Source organism: Taeniopygia guttata, chromosome 2 (assembly GCF_048771995.1).
Source record: "Taeniopygia guttata chromosome 2, bTaeGut7.mat, whole genome shotgun sequence".
Lineage (NCBI taxonomy): Eukaryota > Metazoa > Chordata > Aves > Passeriformes > Estrildidae > Taeniopygia > Taeniopygia guttata.
In genome coordinates, this window is record NC_133026.1 from 112,101,472 (window position 1) to 112,117,255 (window position 15,784).

Genomic DNA, 15,784 nt, shown 5'->3' on the forward strand with positions numbered 1-15,784 from the left:
GAAATGCCATGCTTTGAAAGATCCTTTTCCCCTTTGAGTAAAGTTAATAAGCATATTTATCAATAATTTTCATTTAAAAAACATTGCACATGATTTTAAACTGTTCTAAAACATCCTGAAAAAGCTTTCTGGTCTGTAACACAGAACTGCAAATGAACCTGCATCTACCGAACAGTTCCTACAAATACACTGGTCCACTCTCCCTCTCCCACCTCATTTTTTTATCTCTCTTTTTTAAAAAGACAGTATTTAAGTTCAATAACTTTTCAAAATGAGAGAAAAGGAGTCCTTGTGATCATTTCCTCAAATCAAATAGCTAGAGCTGCAAATTTGCACATTGTAAAATGTATATGAACAAAGGCTTTACTGAGGCAGTATAAATGCAATTACACCATGACATTTTATTCAGAAAGCTGTCTCAAAGCAGTTACAAGTAGCTATTTTTTAATTGAGGCCCAAAATAGTATTTAAGATAATGACCAAGCATACATTGTGAAAGACACAGTACTAATGTCATTAAAAAAAAAAAAAAAAAAAGAAAAGAAAAGTTTGCTGAGAGCATTTTAAACACGGATTAAAACCCCTCAAACTTCTTAACACAAATCTCTCAAGATTTTAACATTGATAAATGGACATGATTTTTTGTTTTTTGCAAGCTTAGAGCACAAACAAACAAAAAAAAGACAGAAAGTTACTAACAGTACAAGTTGCTTAAACATCAATGGGTTCATAGTGTGAAAAAGTTGTTAAACTTACTTTATTTTTGTTTCCAAAACTTATATGTTTCTCCTCCCTTGTGTGCTGAACTGTGCACTAAAGCTGTGTCTTTGAAAGGTAGTTCCCATGATATGACATCCAGCGCCTTTGGCTGCCTAGAGATAAGCACCTGCGTTTGTGTCCCCTCTTTACGTCACACCTCCCTATTCAAACCTTCTCAATATGATTCACATTTGCACATCAACAGCCTCATGCGCATACACAGATTTTTTTCGGCTCTGGGCCCAAAACTTTCACTTTAATTTTCATCACATGATTGCTGTGGCATATGTCCTTCCAAACCTCCCATATATCAGTCATCATGCAAATGAGATGGAATATCACTCCTCTGCAGCAGATGGCCAGGGATGATAACAATGGCTCAACAGAGGAGATTCAATGTCCCTGACTTTATCGCCACGGCAACAACAACCTAAAATATATGTAATGGAAGTGGTGCTTATTAATTTTGCAGGCTCGAGTGTTCTGATTTTGTGAGTGAATGGGCTGAGTTAAAAAGGGGGCTGTGTCCTCCTGCCTCTAGAAGACTATCTATAAAAGCCAGGGACCTGGAAATTATTTTCAGTGACTAAGAAGGCAACAGCCTAGCAATTATTTGAGTAATTAGGTGTAATTCCTCCCTGTAGGCCTTGTACCCTCCTGTGCTTGTTTCACAGAAGCTCGTGAATTAGACAGGCACGGATACTGAAAAGAAAAGTGCCTCAAGATATAGCAGGAGAGCTTGCAGGAACTAAGCTTCAGTGATATGACACTTGGCCTCCACCAGGCTTGGTAAACACAAGCCCCAAGCCATAAGTAAATAGAGGCCCCACTCCACAAACACAGACCAATTAAAATTACAAAGGCAGCCACACTTCTGGGTGGGGCTGGGGGAAGCTTTATTCTGCCTTGGTCTCACTGTGAGTTGCACACATAATGGTCTCTTAGTTGGGAGCACTGAGTACTGTATTCCATTGCTATCTGTCACTATCAATCCCAAGCACAAGGCTCTCTCCGGGCTGTGAATTTCTCCCTAGGGATTCATCATGCACCTTTAAGAAGATGTTTCAAAGTGAATATTCTGTGTGCTCTCTTCTGAATGCAAACCAGAAAGAAGAAGTAAATGCAGCAGTTTGCTATTTATCTTCAACAGATTAATAAACCGGAGTACCGAGCTCCTTTTTATCCTTGAGCAAGTGAAATTTCCACAGAGTCTCTTCACTCTGTTCTTGCCACAACTTTCCCATTCTTTAATACTTTGGGTGTGGGAGTAACCATTTGATTCCTCAGAAATACAGTTCAGCTATATATTATATATTTAACTAAGAAAATATACTTAAAGAAACTATTTGTCTTTTGTTCTTTTCCCCTGGGAATACTTCAGGAAAATGGAGACTCTTTTGTCTCCCTCTGCAGCAGAGAGGAGGATGTTTAAGAAAAACTGATGAAACATTCTGGGAAAGGAGTGTCTCCATCATGAGCTAGAGATTTAGCGCAGAATTGAATCAAGGAAGCTTGTTACCCCTTACATGAGATAAATCTTCAAAATTGGTAAGGTTGTTGAAAGAAATTTTCAGTGCTCTCCTAGTAACCCACATACCCTGAGCCCTAAATCTAACACCAGAGAAGAGACACTGAGTAGCATCTGAAGGAAAATTGAGATATCAGATGCTTTCCTGAAGTGACTGATAGAAAACTACAGAGGCAGTGCTGGGACTGTGGATTCTTCTACTGTTGTGTAGAGCTCAACACCATCTCAGTAATGCTCATGTTCTTTAGCATTTCCATTTTTTATGAAACCCATCTTCCAACTAAAAAAACCTCAAGATGGGCATATTTCTATTGTGCACCAATGTCATAAACTTCCAGAACATTTATTTATTTACTTTTTGATTGTTCATCACCCAGCATTCTCACCTTCAGACCTATTAATAGATTCTACTGGAGTAAAAATGTTATTAACTCCCGAGACAATGCTTCGAAAACCAACAATTTTAATGTAAACCTTATCGTTCATCTTTTCCTCACGCTTTGGTATGGAGTTTTCAATTACATTTTCCAAATATAATGTTGCAGTTGGGTTTTGTTTTACTGTTTCAGAAAAGCTCAGCTGAAATGAAAACTTAGACTTCTTTATTTTATATTTTATTTTTTGTGTCTGTGTGTGTGTCTGTGTATGTGTGCATGTGCAATTGGATTCTACAATTGTATATGTCCATGCTCTTTACTTCTCTACATTTCATTTTCAACCTTGCTAATTTGAAATAACTCACGAACGAGGCACTTGTAGTGAAATGACGAGATAGGTTTGGTCCAAGCCTATGTGAAGCTCTGAAGCTCCGTAGTATAGTGGAGCAGTAGTTGGACAGAAAGCCAATACAAAGAGTACTTCAGGAATGATGCTTTCCTGACAGCTTGTGTTATTTATGGGACTGGCCACTGTCTTCTGAACCAGATGGAGCTTTTTTCCTAGTCTTTTTTTTTTTTTTCTTTTTTTTTGTGATCTGCTGTGCATGGCCTTAATTGATCATAGAGATTGGCATTTAGGTCACTTTCTATTTTTTCAAGGATCAAGTATAAGCACCTCATTTATCTTAAAGATACAGCTCACTTAGCAGAGATATTCAGATCCTCTTGAACAAGGGAGAAACATGCAGCTGGGAGGATGAGTAATATTTGTACATACAGATTACTTCTCTCTGTATGATAACTATCTATATAGTTGCAGTGGTAGTCCCATGCATATTGAAAACTACTTCCTAAAAAGGATTTGAAAGGTATTTGTTACATTCCACTGAGACACTTAAGTAAGAAAGAAAAAGTCATTTTCATTAAATCAATCCTAATTAAAGTTCAGACTTAACACAATTTTGCATTTTGCATGGTTTGCAGTCCCATAGTAATAGTAATGGAAAACTGGCAGATTGGATTGTATTTAGCATCCATTTAAAAAAAATGCACTTATAATGCACATCCGTAAAACTTAGCAAAACTTTATGTTGCAACAGTGATGTTGTTTTAATTCTCTAAGGAATGGGAGGTTCTAAACTTGCAAGAATATTGAGGAAAGGGTAAAAAAAGCTAAATTATCCCTTAAACTGCTACTTAGGCAAAAGTGAAATATAATAGGAGAGAGTGATGATATGTTGCAGAAACACAAATGAAACAAATGTGCATTTCAATATGCAATAGTTACTATTCAGACTTGTTGTGATAAGAAATTGTGAATTCATGGTCAGGTAAAAGACTTCAACTGATAAATAAAATACTCCTCAAAGACCATAGATAAAATTATAAATTAATGGTGGTAATGCACCAAACTGACAAAGAAAGTTTCCTTGTAGACTGTACAGCAGTTACCTGACTGCTATTCAAATTCAGGGAAAATTTCAAAACCTGCACAGAACTTTAAATAAGTACCATGAATATTGCATTAAATAGTACAAAAAATTTCAATGTTTTCACCTGAATTTAGTTTCTCTTCCAGTTATGGAAGAGAGACAAATACAGTGGAAAAAGGTAGTTTTCCTTCCTCTCCAAAAATAGATGTACTCTCTGTATCCCCACATCTTACCAAATGATATTCCAGATCTACTTAAAAGAGAAAGACATGTTTATACTACCTCCCAAACAAAACAGAGATGCCTAAGAGACATCATGAGAAAAAAAAATAGAGAGACAATAATTATAAAGGAACTTCAACATAACAAATGTATTTCTACTTCTGTGAACAGCTATTAGCTTAGCAGAATCATAACTAAACATTCTTGAAAGGGAGACATATCAAAGAAATCAGAGAGATTACAAGAAGATGTATTGAAAAACAAGCAATATGGGAGATGAAGCTTGCTGCTTCACAAAGAGATAAGGGAATGAAATATTCTCTGCTGGTGCCAGTAAATTCATTGCACGTGTTGACATCATCAAGCACCAAGTGCAGAGTCATTATAGACAACAACATTGCCAAAGTTGCCAAACCCATGAAGCACCTAGTTGAACAAAACTAATAAATCAACCTGGAGTGAGTTATTTTAGCCAGCCTATGCTGAGGAAAGCTGGCAGATATATACATAGCATAAAAACTATGAATTATTAAGCATTCAACTTTGAAATGATATTTAAAAAATGTACTAACCATGTCTGTACAACATATTATTTCAAAAGTGTCCATTTAGAGGAATAGAAAGGAGGAAGAAGAAAAGATACCTGAATTTATATTAAGGAAAAAAAAATCCAAGTAAAATTATATATTGGCCCTTAGGAACGTAAAGGTTTTCAGTATGTTCTTTGTGAAATATTCTATTCACTGAAAATAACAGAAAGATTTCATCTTCTCCCTAGCCAACTTCTTTCTTAAATGTTTGCTCAACATTGCCCTAGAGAAAGCCAGCAAATTTTGAAGTAGTCCTTTCCTGCCAATAAATTATACCACAGAATGCTGAAAACAGACATTTCAGGTGAGTTTTCTCGAAGTCTCTTAGTGCAAGCATGCAATCAATTCTCTTAGGCTGTCTATAAAAATTCTCAAAGGACTATGGAAAATTCTTTCAGCAAAAGATGTCAAAAAGTATTATTAATGTGGATTTTTTTTGGATTTGCACCTTACTGAAAGCGAGATTAGAATATTGCTGGTTAGAGTTGCAGTCTTATAAAATGCAAGCAGATCTAAAACCAGAGGGAAAAAATTGTCTTTTTGCAGTCTTATTTACTTTAATATATAGCCTTAATAAGTAACTCAAAACAGTTATTTAATATTCACTCAAAATTAGGTGTAGGTGATGTCAAATATAGATTAAGCCTTTCAAAAACTCCCATAATAAGGCTAAATAGTAACAAATTTTCTCAGCTCTTCCTGCTAATTAAAAAAAGCTCTCAAACATATCTTTCTCCTAATCATTGTATTATTAAATGCATAAATAAAAAAACAATAATCACATTGCTATTGTGGTAACTTTCTATCCTAGATACTATCAGATTTTCATTTGCATTTTAGATAGCTGATCAGCTGGAAAAATTATTTTGAGTCACAATGTTGGATCTTGTAATAAATTAGTAATTTTTAAGTCCTGACTCAGAAAGCAAAATTTTTCTGTTTATGCAAACCTTATTTTAGAGAACTTTTGACTTTTTAATTATTGTTCTGTTTGCTGCCTATTTTAAAGATTTGTGCATCTATGTGCCATTTGTACCTTTCACACATCATCAAAAATTTTGTAAGATGTAGGGGTGCCACCTTTATCTTCTAGTGTTAACCTCAAAAAACTTCATCATGGGTATCTGCAGCACCAGACTCTGGGAATATAATTATTTCAACCAAAGCAAATGAGCCCTGAAAATGTTAACACAAAGCTCACCTAATCTAAATAGTCCTGAGAAGTACAAAGCTCAGCATAGTTGTGTAAATATCCTGATCTCTGACAACTGCGTCTTTCCCTCAATTCCCTTCATATTTTTCATTATGTGTATTCTTCTAAAGCCTACCTATGGCAACTGGGAGCATTCCAGTTCCTGTTTGGGAAGTATTCTTTCTTTGATTTGGACTTGTCTGCAGGCAGGTTTGTCTGTTGTTCATATTCCACAGTTTTCCTGATTAGAGAATTCAACAGGTAAACACACATCTGTCTTGCAGTCTAAGTTCCTGCCCTCATATTTCCTTAGGCTTCCAGCTGTGGTTCTTCAGAGTCTGTAGTTGATAGCCATGCCTTGGGAGAGTGCCAAGGCAACCTTTTCTGCTGCTCTCTCAGCTACATACACAAAACTTCAACACCTATTGCCAGCAATGTCTTACCTGATCTTTGACAGCTGCTACCTCCAGGGAAATCCTGCACATCATTTTCCTTTCTAATTTCTGCTTGTGCAAAGAACATCCTTATTCTCCAAAGAAACTGACACTGTAGAAACAATGATCTTACTGTTCCTGGGGTTTAAAAATTCTACATGGTGACCGAAAATTCAAAGGGGTCTCAGCATTAATTATCACAATTGGAAGGAGCCAGTTGAAGGAAGTATTTTTAAACATATCTTTTGTGGATATAAAGACGGAAAATATTGGCATCCTCTTCCTTTTTTAACTCGCCAGGATTTTGGCACAGGATTTTCCTTCTGCTTCTACATTTTTATGATCTATTTTATAGATATATCCTACTAAAACCAATCTGACTTGTTCAGTAGAATCATCTTCCTAGTACAGAGATTTCTATTATATTTTTAAAACCTTGTCAGGTTTCACTGTTAAAATTTCCAAATTTATATTTTTGAGGTTTTTGTAATAACATTAAAATAATGTTGCTGAACTTTTAATAACTTTACTGAACTGTATTCAGATAGTTATGCCAAAGGACACAGTAATCTCACAAGGAAATCTTAAGCATTGCATGAAAAGGATCCAAAGTCTGTGTATACAATATTTTGACTATATGACCGCAACTTGATTTACATTTTCATTTTATGCACCTTCTTAGGATTTTAAAATACCATTTTGATGCAATAAACAATTACAACACTTAATGTTATAACACCGTGTATGCAAACTTTGGCTGTCCAAACCACTATAAATAAATAGGCATATGTAAATTAATCTCTGCTTTCAAGTATCTATATACAAATATGTACTTCTTATATACTTAGAAATATATATATGTAAATTTAGGCATAATTTAATTAAATCTTCAGGGCAAAAAAGTCTTTCTAACTCTGAAGAGACAATTTAAATAGAATGGAAATAGTACTATAAACTTTTTCTAAACGGTTTGCACAAAAGTAAAGGAGAGATATCAGAGGGCTTTTTTTTGGGTTTCTTTTTTTCCCTCTGTGAATCAATGAGATCTACAAGAATGCCTGGTCTTTAATCATGAAGTATTTAAAAAGCTTAAATCCAGAAAGGGATAACAACCATCTGAAAAAAGGGGGAACTATGTTTCCATGGACTAGACTTGCTTTCTTTTCTTACACACTTTGTTGAACAGCCTACATGGCCCGAGGCTATTCTGGACCTAATCCTAGGAAATGAGCCAAGCGTGATAAATAAGGCTGAATGCTGGGAGTGGCTAGTGTAAACCACTGTGTCATTAGTCACTAGCCCTCAGTAACTAAGTATACGTTTTCTTCTGGCAATTCTAAAAGCGGTCTTTTTAATTTAAAGCTCAGTTATTCCCTCTGTGTTGGAAATATCAACCAAGAATATGCAGAGAGGCCCAGAAACCAGTCACTTGCTCAAAAACTAAAGGTAGATCCACACATGAATTATGCTCAGCTGTGAGATATACACCACACTCCCAAACATGAACTTGTTTTTGAAAATATTGATCAGATTTCCTAGTCGTATGTCCATAGAAGCCACCAGCAAAATATTCTTACTATCAGCAGCAGCAGAAAAATTAGACCCATCCCTCCTACTAGAGAAAAGACAATGTTTATTTCTATTAAATTATTTGAAAATAATTTCAACTAATAAGGGCAGATATGGCAGCAACTGTAAAAAAACTCCAAAAACCTAAAAATTGAAATGTGTTATTTTTTTCCTTAGTCGCTTAAACTTTTTCTCAGTTAAACAATTTGTCTTCAATTAAAAAAAAAAAAGAAGCTTAAAACCTAATCATCACTCTCGTCTACCCCACTAAATAAACAAAAAAATCCTCAGCTATTCTTCTTTGCTTTTGGAGAAAATATGGCAATTTGTATTCCAGTTTTTTCAAGCCAAAGTTACAGGGGGCTAAAATAGGGCTTTATAATGGAAGTTGATTGCAACCCTAACTATAGAGGTGCTACTGCCTTTCCATAATAAAGAGCTGCACAATTCCAAGGAGGGGAGGAGAATACTGCTCTGCATGACTTCTTGTAATTTTGCTTCTTTAAATTAAGGTTGTGTCTCGGGAACTTTCTTAGGTTTTTTGAGAATAAAGTTTGATATTTCACTTCATGTGGTTTTAATTCTGATCTTAGCAGACTGGCATTTTGCAGTTGATATGCATTAGAAATAGAGAAAATTATGAAGCTTTGCACTTTTTCAAAGCTGTGATCCCAATTTAGTTTGGAGTTAGTAGTTTTTGTGGATTTTTTTGGGGGGTTGGGTTTTCTGGGGTGGTTTGTTTTTGTTTTTATTTGTATGAATCATATGAAAAGGCCATGCAGGCTAAAGCAGCAATTTAAACATGTTTGGATTTAGTTTCCTTGCTTCGTATTGTCTTCTTGCTTAACGGTAGAACGATTTTTGGCTGTTTAAATTTCAATCCGGAATGCATGCTGGCTGTTTTTCTTTTTTCTAGGTATAAAATGGGTGAGACCATTGTGACAACATCAGGAATCAAAACTGTGACCATAATAACCAGTGCCCAGGTATGATATTATTAGCCTCAGTTTCTATTGCACAAAGGTTTGACTAGCAATAAATGTTTTTCAGTCATCTGGATGTTTTACCACCATTAAAGGCTGCTGACAAACCACAAAGAGCAAGTAAAAGAATGAGATTATGCAAATGTAAAGTGGGATTGTTTTCAAATAATTATAAATCATATTTGTGTGAGGTTTTTCAGTGTCTTCAAGAGAATACAGAGGGATGAGACATGGTAAAATGAACATCCTTGGAGGAAAGATTTAATTGCATATAAATTCAGATATGTGGTTTGGTCTCCAAAACTTTGGTATAGATTTAAGTCCATTCATATTTATTGCTCCATTGCTTCTAATCTCTGCAAAAAGCCATGGAGCTAGATTTTGTCTTATGTCTGTGATAAGTCAACCTAACACTTTTAAATGTTTTTCTAACAAGGACAGGTGAGAACATCCTTCCAATTTAAAGAGCTTTGCATTAAGGCATGCAGATTAAGAGCCTACCACACTTAAAAGCACAACTCCTAGGTATAAAGACTCTTGCCTTTTTGGAGACAGCAGGCAAAAAACTTCACTTGTACAAAAGGCTGGGTTTTTTCCTCATAGCTTGGAAACTCTGGAGCAGAACTATAATGTACCAGTGAGGATTGCTAAAAGATTCATGCATTTTAATTCTTTTCTGCAGTATTAAAATCCTAAGTGATTATGGAGGAAATTAGTTTAAAAATTTAATTCTCACACACGTTTATTAATTGAAATGATGGAATAAAGGACTGTATTTAAAGACAAAATTTACATTTGACATTTACAAAATGTGTCCTAAAATCACTGCCTAAGTATATAATATGTATATTTTGTGTATTCTTTCCCAAGAATACTCTAAAGAGTAGGCTTTATTGTTAATATTACCCTTTCCAAGTAATTATGAAAACAGTAGTATTATTTTTTAGAAGTCTTATTCAGAACACAAAAGTGTGGCATTTCACACTTGAAAAGGGTGCTATTACATTACTAGCAGAGAGAACTGGAACCATACCTTTTTGGATGCCCAGGAAAAGTACATCCTTTCTGGTTTAGGTACTCTAACTGCAAAAAAAATTAATTATCAGGTCTTGAAGAATCAGTACCACTTTTTTCCTCTTCAAGTCCATGTATGAATAAAGATGTGAATAAACATGGAAAAGACTAGTCATTAAACATCAAACCATACATGGAAAACATTATAACTTCATTTTTAAAATCAGTTCTAAATGTAGCATATTTCAGCACTTTTTATATTGTATGTAAACCATAATTTTATGTATCAATTATAATATCAATGATTGATTGTGTATTTACCACACTGAATCCCATTTCCCCACAGAAACAGTGCCCCACATGATAAAGATAAAAATTTAAGTCCCTTAAATAAAAAAAATTTAAGAGAAATAAAAAAATTAAAACTATAAAAAAATCAAACAAAATACACAAAATAGGTAATTGAAGAATTACCTATTCAGATTATTTTATTCAAATGTGAAGCTAGTGTATCTTCCAAATTGTCAAAAAGAAGTAGCAAATGTAGTACAAGTTTCTTGCTAATTGAAAATACATCTTCATAGTTCAACCTTGCATTAAGAAAATAAATATAATTCTTGTATTAAGAATACAAGTGCAATTGTTTGATTCGTTTTATTGCTCATTTATTCAAATTATAATAAGAACTAGATATTTCAATTGCGTGACTTTCATCTGTCTTTACTCATCTAGGTTCAGCCCACATATCTATTTTAATCTATTTTGATTAAAATATTGTTGTATAAACTCTGTAGACCTCTAACTCCATAGAATACATTGATATTAAATTAAAACTTAGTAAAGCCAGAAAAACTACCAGAGCGTGAATGTATCAACCACTGTTTTTAATTCAACTTCATAGATGCCACTGACTAAACAAACAAAATGCAATCACAAATTTGCCAGGGATGGAATAAAAAGAAGCATTTTATTGTTTTCCTAATTAACTTACTAAAGATATGACTAATTCTTTAATATTTTAAAGCATCCATATGCCTTAATTTGCATGTTTCTGTATGTCACTTAAGGAGAGAAGTTTTTCTAGGGTAAGCACTGTCAAACACAGAACAGAAATCAAGGAGTCTGTACATATAATGCCATCTTCACAAAAGTTATCTTAAATCTGTGATCAGAGTTAAATCCATTACATCCCTAAAATACAAATTTAGACCTTTAATGTATTACTCACTTACTTAATTACTTATTTCTGTTGAAGTTATTTTGTTCTGTTTCTTGAAGGGTGAAATTTACCATAAATAAACAGTACATCCAGGAGCTTAAACACACCAGACCCATTCATACAGAACACTAAGTGTTCTGTCACCAAGAAAAATGCCTGTCACAGGGGCTTTACACATTTCAGGATGTCTGACAACATTCCTAGGAAAAAAATTGCAGTTCATTGTGAAATGTTGATTAGGAATGGCACACAACAGCTTTGTAATGGCTAGTTTGAGTGTAATAACAAGTCTGAAATTATATTCCAAAAAAATAACAAAAAAAAAAAGTAATTTTTATTAAAAGAAAAAATAATTACAATTTAAGGAACAGTACCTAATCTTAGCACTGTATTTCAAAAATCAGCTGAGAGACACTGCTTGTTAAAGAGAGCATTTTTGATGTGCTGTGAGACTTATGATTTAGTGATTACTCACCTTTGCAGTGCTCCTACATGGAGCATTGCAAAGGGCTACCTGACCTTATAGAGTATTCAGACAGGAATGCTGAGATCCAGTGCAGAACTGTTACCTAACAAGCTCAGAATTTATCTTCTTCCATTAACTTTAGACCTTAAACATAATACAATATTTTTTTGTAGCTTAAAAGTATATAAGCATCTGTTAGCAGAAGCCTTTTATTTCACATAACAAGAGAATTCTGTTTATGATGTGTCACCAGCTGCTCAGTCAAAATGGGTTCTATTAGTACTAATTTAATTTTACATAAGTTGATCTATTTGCATTCTGAGTCTCCAGTTAAATGACTAGGTACTATTTTGTAGACTGATCCCGCTTCAAGCCTCAGTGTATGGACAATGCTTAATCAGTGTGTACATCAGGAAATAAACATAATCAGCAAGTGCACTAATTAAGCCAGGAAAATTTTGCAACATGCATACACTGTATGGATTAACAAGGCAATTCATTAGAAATCTTAATTATGGAATATTATATTTTCCGTACATTTTATTTTATGATGCTTCAGATGAGTTTTCTCTAAATACAGAAGCCATCTACACTTCTCAAAGTACACAGTGAGATCCTTTTAACTCAGGCACATCTGTGTAGCCTCTAGTCTGGAAGCCTCTATGGAAAACATGCTTTGTTATCTCCAGCCAGATAACCTGATATGCTCTCTTAAACAAGCGGCTGCTAATCAGATGTTAATATAGAGATGATTGAAAAATAAATACAAAATAAAACATATAGACAAAAAATTCATTTGGTGATATTCAGCTTCTTCTAATCCTTAAGAAGGGTTTTTAGCATGTTTATTTCTGAAAAGTCAACAAATAGGCACCTAGAGCTTGAGACGCAGCACTCAGGTTTTAATGCAAAAAGCTTCCATTGAACTCAGCATGCTTCAAGCTTTTAGTATAAAGTGGTGGCAGGACTCCAGTCTGAAGCAGAGATGTCAATAATTCCAAACCTGCATGGTGGTAAATATGTGGGCTCCTCTTCTTTGGGTAATAACACCGCTTCTTTGACTCCCTGTCTAATAAATGTTGCATTCTACTGTACAGCTGCATGTAAACTTCTTGATGAAGGGTTTTTTCACATGGAATAAAGGAGATTTGTCTCGTTGGAAGTACAAAGAATCAACCAAGCAGTTTGTATCAGCAGAAGAGGATTTTATGAAAAGCACTTCATCTGTCAGACAGAAGTATTATAATATAGCTGACTTCTGAAGTTGTTCTACACCAATGGAGAAGGACTCAGAATGTTAGCATAGCTTTCTTCTGTGTGGCCAAGAAACAGGCTGTTTCAGAGCTGCACATGGATAAGATCATTGTATCACTTCTAAGCCTTGCATGTACAGCTTGCATTTTGCAGGGAAAGGCTACCGTGATTTTAAAAGACAGTGAAGTGGCTCCTGCAGCACCTTCTGAAGATGAAAATGGGTCCTGTTTCCACAGAAAAAGGACACATAAATATGCTCAGTAAATAAGAAATGTTTTACCAGATAGAAAGTTTATGTATAGAAAAAGATAGAAAGTTCATCTGTCAGGTGTTCCACAGACAGACAGGCCCAAGAACATCTCCTGGAGCACCAGTACATTTGGCTCATAACTCCAGTATGCAAATGGGAGAAACAGAAGGGTTGAAAGTCCCCTAGGACATTATTTTTAAACCTTAGGTTAGAATATCACGGAAGGAGGTTTCTACATAGGCCCAAAAAATAGATCATAGCCCTCAACCATAATGTAAGGTATCCTTCTTGTCCTTTTATTAACTCATTCTTTGCTCCATTTCCATCTTCATCGCAAAATCACTCATGGGAAGTGCACATATATTTTCAGCTCTATAGATGCAATCTGCATAAACTATCAGGAGATTCATTGTTGGGAAATATTCTAGTTGTCACAAGAATGGCTGAAATGAGGTTATGAATCTTGGCCATTAACACAGCCAAGCTTATTTCTTAAAAAATAGGTGAAGCTAAACTCCAGTGTTAATTTAGTTTAGGTATGTCTGAAGAGTATCAAATGGGCATGCTTCCATGTTGTCATTTTACCACAATACAGGACCAATTTTGTTCTTGTTTGTACTGTGCTTTGGATGTAAAATATTGGTTTGAACTGCTTGTGTTTCCTGCCCTTGATGTCTCTCATATTAGGCTGAGTAAGTCAATTGTAACTTTAACATAATTTGCATTAAGATGAGTAAAGTCTGGGGGCTTTGACTGTAAACTTAAAAACTACTGTCAAATAAGAGTTACACTCTGGTCTGTTGCTAGCAGAAATGCCAAGCAGTGCCCATATTAGGATGGTCCCTTGGCATCTGCATGAGTCATAAACGTGTCTTTTGGCCACTGCTTCACTTATTGCTCATTATGTTTGTTGTGGACTGGTAAAGCAGATAAAAATAGAAAAATGCTTACGTAGTATGACGGACAGATTATGTTTAAACATTTTCAATAGCCTATCCAAAACCTCACAAAGTAGCTATTATTGGCATCTGAAAATTCCCATCCCATAAAGGATTATTTGTGTATATTTTAGGGCATGCTTACCACCTTATTTGTGGCAACAGGCATGAAGAAAAAACCACCAAAAAAACCCAGGGTCTAATATATTCAGTGAAAGCACTTAGTAGAGATATGAAATATTCATGTGTGGGACACAGGGCTTAACAGCACAATAAAAATGCATTCCCAAAACAGAGGCCAGATCACTCAAATGAGATGGAAAAGGATATGTGACAGCACCAAACCCTTGTCCAGAGTTCTGGCCTAAAGGCAATGAAATAAGTGAATTGACAATCTGGGTAAAGCTTTTGTTGTTGAGAGTAATAATTCACATATTCTTTGCATGAACATGACAAGTAAAAATTACTTTTACATCCAGTTCTTCATTCTGTCCTAAATCAGCCTATGATACAGCTAAGGTTTTTTAAAAGGACATTGGCCATCATCATAGTCGAGCAATATGGAAAATAAAAGATTAAAGTTCTGAAACTTCCCTAGTCCTGTGGTAATACCTCTTTTTACATCACAGATTGTACTTATTGCTTTCTTGAGACCACTAAATTATGATAGTCTTTGGGTTTTAATTTGAGTTTAAAATAAAATTGGATGCCTTTTTAAAAAACTTTACTTGAAGTATAAATTAATTTGCATTAGTTTATCAGTTACAAAGTATATGTGCCTTTGAGCAATGACTTTGTCACATCATCAAGTCATGGAAAATTCAATCTGTCATAGGCTGAAGGGCCAAACTATAATAACTTCATTAGAGCTTCACAAAGGGAGACACAGGAAATTATATTGACGGTAAATTATTCCTCTCAAATCTCAACAGTTGGAGGACTTTTCTAATAATATCAATTTAGAAGAATACAATCCTATGTCATTGCTGATTTCACAAAATGTAGAGGTCAGACTGAGCAAGTGTGGACAAAACTGTTTCTCCATTTAACTGTATGCTAAAAGTAGAGATTATCCCAGATTTTTTCAGGGACCACATTTTTACTCCTGTTATCTGAAGTCTGAGATATCAGAAATGGTGATAAACAGAAATTGCTTTCATGTAAACAATGAAGGTTTTCAAATCATGCAAAATTCTTTTGAAATAATTGTTAACATAGGCCTTCATAAAGCCCAAATACTTTGTTCAGAACTGTGGTATTGCTGTCTGGGTTTATATAGACCCACATTTAACAGATTTAATAATTAAAATAAAAGATATTATCCTGAGCTACATGGCAAGGGGATTGCAGTATCATACAGGCAGGCGGAAATTACATTAATGCCATTGTGAATGGAAACTTTGTGGAACTGGCTTGAATGAGTCCACCTAGTTTAAGCTCGTGGCTCAATTTAACTCAGTTTTAGGTAAATCTAAATCAGTGAATTTTTCAAACACTTCAGGTTCACTGTCTCACTCACAAATAAATAAATATTTTGGACATATAAGACAGAGGGT

The 15,784-nt window shown here is 34.7% G+C and overlaps 1 protein-coding gene across 6 annotated transcripts in view; it reads right to left on the reverse strand.

Moving 5' to 3' along the window:
• Positions 1 to 15,784, reverse strand: part of ST18 (ST18 C2H2C-type zinc finger transcription factor) — a 167,840-nt gene that overhangs the window by 98,841 nt on the left and 53,215 nt on the right. For 3 of the 6 annotated variants that reach the window (XM_072924655.1, XM_072924656.1, XM_072924652.1), the window contains exon 1: positions 757 to 1,007. The exons of 2 other annotated variants lie outside the window; for them this stretch is intronic. Coding sequence is in view for 1 of the 4 variants with exons in the window: in XM_072924651.1 (XP_072780752.1) it covers positions 10,121 to 10,170 (50 nt within the window). In the remaining 3 variants the exon portion in view is untranslated. Of the gene's footprint in view, positions 1 to 756; positions 1,008 to 10,120; positions 10,171 to 15,784 lie in introns of those variants that run through there. One more of the 6 variants, XM_072924651.1, reaches the window with a different exon arrangement.